Below are 6,580 nucleotides of genomic sequence, written 5' to 3'. Positions count from 1 at the left end.
CTCACATGTCACCTTGTTTGATGTATCATATATAGCATAGATAATCCAAATTAATTTACCAAACATTACAAGCTTATCATTTAAACAAGATTACAATAATCAGATGAAGTCCCGCAAGGCCGCAACCCTGATTTTGCGGATGGTTACCTCGATTTATATAAGGTTTTGAGAAACAACCATTACAGCATCTAGACATGGATACTTTTCAATTATTAAACCTAGCAATTATTATGACTTGCAATCTACCCTAAATATGTTAAGTGTGTAATTTCATCAGCTCTGTTACCTAGGAGAGATCATTAGATTACACAACTATTTTGTTTGCACTTTACATAAAACACTAGAGATCATTAACCAAACCCTAGCTATTTTCTCATCTTCAAATTATCAGGCCGATGCTATCCTGCAATGTTGTTACATATCCACTCTCGCCCATTCATAACGCCCTTTGAGCGGCTTCTCATTCACGATATCAAAGTTGTACCTGCATTCATAATCACAAATGAGTATCCAACCATTGGTCAACAAAGTCAAACATGCCTATGAGACAAAGGTTAAGGTTATTTACTTCTCAGAAAAAAGCCGTTGCTGTTCCTGCGCATGAAGGGCAAAGAATTCCTCAATTTCTTGTGCAGAAGGCATAATTCTTTGCGTAACTCGATTGGAAGCATGTCGGTTTGTAGGCCTTGTACTAGAACCAGGGGTAATAACGTCATTTGACTCCCTAATAAAGCTACAAGGTGTGCTTTCCCTTGTGCCCCTGTTTAATTAATGACAATTAGCATAACAGCAAATTGCATCAAGACACACACCCACAACACTTGCTGATTAAATACAATTTAGAAAATGAATCTTTACCTAATCTTCGAATCAATGTTCCTTTTTTCCCATAGTCCCAACAAACACAAGTTAATTCCATCAAGATACTAGAATCCATCTAACGCTTGATGATTTAATACAATTAAGAAAATGAATCTTTACCAAATCTCTAAATCAAGATTCTTTTTTTGTTTTTGTTTTGTAGTTCTGAAACAGCACAGGTTAATTCCATCAAGACGCACGAATCCATCAAACACTTGATAATTAAATACAACTATGAATATGAATCTTTACCTAATCCTTTAATCAAGATTCTCTTCTTACTTGCTATAGTCCCGAAAAATCACAAGCCAATTGCATCAAATTACACAAATCCGTCTAAACATTTGATGATCATAATTTAAATACAGTTTAGAAATAAATCTTTACCTAATCTTTAAAACAAGATTATTTCTTTTACTATAGTCCCAAAAACACAAGTTATCTAAACCAGACCCTACTAAAAAGATGTAGTAATGTGTGTTACATACAGTTAACAGGATAAACAAACAATATCAGGCCCAAAAAAGGGATTTATTTTATAAAAATAATGATGGTGAAAGTGAAACTTTTCACTTTATCCCTACCCCAATTGTTTATGAACTGTTCACTGACACAAGGTAAAAACAACTTATGTGGCCCCCCTTTCATCCTCTGCCATGCATGCTAGACTTAACACTGTTGATTGAACTCTAAACTATGAAGTGGCAATGGTCAACATGTGATGGAAAAAGATTTTGTTTTAGATTTTAAAAAAAATATATATATATATCATCATCAAAATCAATCAATAGATGCTACACAGATATAGCTCACAACAATGTATCCAATAAAGGTGTTGTCTTTATACATAACAGATGCCAGGTGATAATCAATGAGACCATGTGGCTAATAGTAATAATGTTGGCTATAGACAGAGCAACATGTCAAGCCCTTGTCTTATAAGTTTTGGTAAAAAAGAAAGGAAAAAAGGTAACAAAGTTCAACAAGAGCAAGTGACCACATTTATGGTCAATGTCTATTTTTATTTATTATTTTAAATCAAGCCACTGCAGTTTTATCTTGAATGGTATAATCAAATGTGTCATGTCAACAAAATGTGTACAAGTGTGTGACCACTTACTTGGTGAGTCAGTAATCAAAAACATCAACAAGATGATAAATACTACACTACAAGAATGTACAAATTTGAAATTGTTTTTTAATATTAGTAAAATCTGTTTGCAACAAAAGATGGAGAAATATGAAAGTTTAGAAACACATGATGATGCATTGAAAAGGAAATGAAAGCACTTTTACATACGAGAACAAGAAAGTCTACCTCAAAGAGCATTATCAACCAACATTTAAAAAATACTGACACCCACAAAAGACAAGAACTAGTTCTATAAGAATCACCAACAAATTAAAAAGAACATAAAATCAAAATATGCATACTCCATGACTCCATGTTATCGAATAACAAGAAACTTACTATATAAAAAAATGATTAATATGGTAATGGCCTTCTTGGAGAAGGTTCAAATAAAGTATTAAAAACCACTAACATAAACACAGTGAAAACAAAAACACAATTTTTTTTAATTTTTTCATTCTTTTCATGTTTTATTACCAAACCAAAAAAGAAACAAAAAATACATGTAACTAGCGAAAATACATATACATAGCTTGTGAAAATGCATATATGTAGCTCGTAATCTACATATATTTATCTCGTATTAGATACATATATGTAACTTCGGAAAATACAAATATGTGCTTCTGTGATCTACACATATTTATCTTGTATAAGATACATACGTGTAACTTCGCAGAATACACATATGTACTTCTGTGATCTTATATTCATTTTAATTTCTTTTTGGTTGTGTGAAAGACTAATAACATAATAAAAAATGAAAAAAAAATTAAAATTGTGTTTAAAAGTGATTTTAACAAGTTTTCAACTCAAATGTGATTTTAGAAACAAACCTTTTCCACCAATAACTAAGAACACAGTATAGTATAATTTAAAAAAAACAGAGCATTTGTGCACAAAAAATGTTAAATAAATTATACAATTCAAGGAAAAACAAATTATACCTATCTCTGCCATCAAATTCGATATTATTAATAATATAAAAAAAAATGAAAAATAAAAAACTAAAAAAAATAATGTTTAAATGTGATTTTAGAAACACTCCCTTTCCACAAATAATTAAGCACGCAATATTTAAAATAAAATAAAACAGAGCATTTATGCACAAAAAAATGTTGAATAAATTATACCTTTCTCTGGCATCAAATTCGATGTTATTATTATTATTATCAGCAGAAGAAGAAGAAGAAGTTTGTTGAGAACCCAAATGACAATTAATTTGTTGTGGTTTTTCCAGCTTACGGCTTCTTAGCTGGAGATAGGAGACGTCATCATCGGTGGTTTTGGAAGCTTGAAGTTGTTTCTGTAAAGCTAGGGTTTTAGCTCGCGTACGGACGCCGAGAGACGACGGGGAGACGTCCATGACTGCCACGACGTCGCCGGTCAATTTTGACTTACGAAAGTATTTGCCCATGGGTGTAATTTGATGATGGGAATAGTAATAATAATAATAATAATAATAATAATAATAATAATAATATATTGTTTGGTAAAATTGTGGAGAGAGTGATGAAGGAGAAGAGAGAGTGGGGTTGGAATTTGGAAAAAGAGGGGGAAATATGAAACTAGGGTTAGTTAAGTGCGAAGAAACAATGGTTTGGTTGTATTTGAGTTAATGACCATTTTCGTCCCTGTGGTTTGCTACTTTCGACACTTCAGTCCAAAAGTTGAAATTTTGTCAATTTAGTCCTCATAGTTTTAAATATTAGCCAATTACGTCCCATCCGTCTAACGGCATCCAGCTATGCCGTTAGTTTGAGGGTATTTTTGTCTTTCTCCTTTTTATTTTGAGTTAATGGCCATTTTAGTCCCTGTGGTTTGATACATTTGTCACTTCAGTCCAAAGTTTGAAAATTTGTCATTTTAATGTTCAGTTTAATTCAGCTTTTTTTTCTATAACCGTGAAGAGCATAATCCAAGCCCAAAACCATCGAGCAACCTCCAATAAAGGTATGCATTTACTATGTTGACAATACTAATCATACCGCCTCGTATTTAGTTTCTAGACATTTCCTAAACTCTCATCCATTGTAGAATTCAATGGTAAAGTGGTCAAGGTAATTTCCTGAAACCGAATTGTACATAAAAAACTAAAAATTGTTTCTTTGATTAATGCATAATAGTTGATTTCGACCCAGATTTTCGTTACGATATGTTAATCTCTAGACCCTAACTATTATGCATTCATCAAATAAACGATTTTTAATTTTTTCCGTACAATTCAGTTTCAGGGAATTGCTTTGACCACTTTACCATTGAATTCCATCATGGGGGAGAGTTTAGGAACCGTCTAGAAACTAAATACGAGGGGAGAGGGTATGAATACTGTTGTCGACAGGGTAAATGCGGACCTGTTTTGGTTGATGCTCGATGGTTTTGGGCTTGGGTTATATGCTCTTCAGGGTTATAGAAAAAAAAAACTAAATTAAATTGATAAATTTTCAGACTTTGGACCGAAGTGGCAAAAATATCAAACCACAGGGACGAAAATGACCATTAACTCAAAATAAAAAGAATAAAGACCAAAATACCCTTAAACTAACGGCATAACTGGATGCCGTTAGACGGATGAGACGTAATTGGTTAATATTTAAAACTATGAGGACTAAATTGACAAAATTTCAAACTTTGAACTGAAGTGGCGAAAGTAGCAAACCACAGGGACGAAAATGGCCATTAACTCTTATCAAAATAATAGATACAAACATGATCAAATTAAAACAACTTAACCAATTTTGATGACTAATTTTTTATGCTAATGACTTCTCCCAAAAGTTTAATCTCCTTAGAGGGGACGGGGTGGAGCGTGGTGGCCGGCTATCTAGCGTGATGGCCTCACAAACACCGCCGCCAGTGCCCCATCACGCGTGATGGGGATCCAGCGTGATAGCCATCACGCTAGATATATATGACCGTTGCATATGTATGTATGTATATTAAACCCATCACAGTCACACAAAAACCTATATATATATATTAGGGCTGTCACTTTTACCCGAAACCCAACCCGAAAAAACTCGTACCCGAACCCGAAATAACCCGACCCAAAAAACCCGAACCCGAGAAAAGGCTAACCCAAACCCGAACCGAAGTAATTCGGGTTGGTTTTCGGGTTATATTTATAAGTTTCAGGTCAACCCGAAAAACCCGAATAAACTTTTAGTTTGAAATTAAATACATTTTTAGGTATAATAACCTTAGTATTAAGCACTAAAGTTATTACAATATGGTCCTAATTGGCTGTTGTCATTACAACTATTATGGATCGATTGTTTATTGTTAATTTATGTTTCGTTTATTACTAATAGTAACCGTAATTGAACAACCAAATCATGCCCGATTAAATACGATTATGGTTCGAGTTAGTTTTACTCTTCTTTTGAATTGTTTTATCAAGTTATGTTGGTTTATTATTTGATTATTTGAGTCACGAGCAAAGAATAATATGTTATTTTAGTTTTTGCATTGTAGTTTTTAATTTTTTTTTGTTTTGTTTTCTAGGATACTTGAAACCCGATTAACCCAACCCGAAAAAACCCGAACCCGAAAAACCCGTGAGAGATTTGTGTTGGGTTTTCGGGTTAAGATTTAAAACTTTGAAACCCGAAGAACCCGGCTTGAAAAACCCGAAACCCGAAAAACGAACCCGAAGAACACCCCTAATATATATATCCTACTATACTATTAAAACAAATTAGTTTGCCTCCACATGCCCATTTTCTATTGGATGATTTTCTTTCTTTCCAAATATATCTTGCACTTCTCTATTTTTCTTACCAATTAAATAAATCAAAAATAAAATCAATGCCATGTCACCAATTCCTTTCATACTAATGCCAACTCATCCTCTAACCTATATTTAAACAATAACATTTCTTAATTTTTACACTAATCATGTTTTTCTTTCTTTCTCTAATAGTCGCGGATCTTCTTTCATCCTCTCTCATATTCCGGCCAATCCAAATCTATATATTTATTAATTATTTTGCGGTAAGTTTCTATTATATATTAAATTCCGATTGTTGATACATGTATTTCCGGCCATATTATATTTCTTCCGGTTATTGTTTCCTCTAATCTTTTTATGGTTCTTTTAATTGTTAACTAATTTTATTAAAATCAGTTTAGGTTTTTAATAAAGAAAGGCGATGTCTACAATTTTTGGACGTGTTTACGTTTTTCCGGTAAGTATTGACGGTAATTTTTTCCGGTTATGTGTTATACTTATAACAATGATGATTGTTTTATATTTATTAGATTTTTTTTTAATTTTTCGTGTTCTTTTGTTTGACATGTTGTTAATCTATGTTCTAAATCAAAATTATGTTCATCCATCGACGGTATCAAAATCGGAGATTCCATGGTTAAAAACCATATTTCTTATTTTCCGGTAAGACATTCAATTTTTCCGGTTACAAATTAAAGAGTTAATAGCCATTTTCGTCCTTGTGGTTTGCTACTTTCGCCACTTCATTCCAAAATTTACAATTTTGTCAATTTAGTCCTCATAGTTTTAAATATTAGCCAATTACGTCCCATTCGTCTAACGGCATCCAGCTATGCCGTTAGTTTAAGGGTATTTTT

At 32.7% G+C, this 6,580-nt stretch overlaps 1 protein-coding gene across 1 annotated transcript; it reads right to left on the bottom strand.

Annotated features, from left to right (window-relative positions):
- Positions 1-244: 244 nt before the first annotated feature.
- On the bottom strand, positions 245-3,424 carry LOC143590823 (cyclin-dependent kinase inhibitor 3-like). Its single transcript, XM_077071187.1, has 3 exons — positions 3,127-3,424; positions 569-760; positions 245-484 (listed from the first exon to the last, which is right to left on the bottom strand). Exons 1-3 carry the CDS (start codon positions 3,408-3,410, stop codon positions 415-417), a joined length of 546 nt encoding a protein of 181 aa, XP_076927302.1. The 5' UTR covers positions 3,411-3,424; the 3' UTR covers positions 245-414.
- Between the last annotated feature and the right edge of the window lie 3,156 nt (positions 3,425-6,580).

This window comes from Bidens hawaiensis, unplaced genomic scaffold, assembly GCF_021521415.1.
Source record: "Bidens hawaiensis isolate Kalapana, Puna unplaced genomic scaffold, B.hawaiensis_p1.1 tig00039005_1, whole genome shotgun sequence".
In the NCBI taxonomy this organism is placed as follows: domain Eukaryota; kingdom Viridiplantae; phylum Streptophyta; class Magnoliopsida; order Asterales; family Asteraceae; genus Bidens; species Bidens hawaiensis.
The sequence above is the reverse complement of the archived record's forward strand: the minus strand, read 5'-3'. Positions and strand labels throughout refer to the sequence as shown.

Coding starts and splice junctions, on each gene's coding strand:
- LOC143590823 (XM_077071187.1), bottom strand. CDS start 3,410: ATGGGCAAATACTTTCGTAAGTCAAAATTGACCGGCGACGTCGTGGCA. Junction 761..3,126: donor GAATTTGATGCCAGAGAAAG/GTATAATTTATT, acceptor TTAATTAAACAG/GGGCACAAGGGAAAGCACAC. Junction 485..568: donor CAACGGCTTTTTTCTGAGAA/GTAAATAACCTT, acceptor TTATGAATGCAG/GTACAACTTTGATATCGTGA.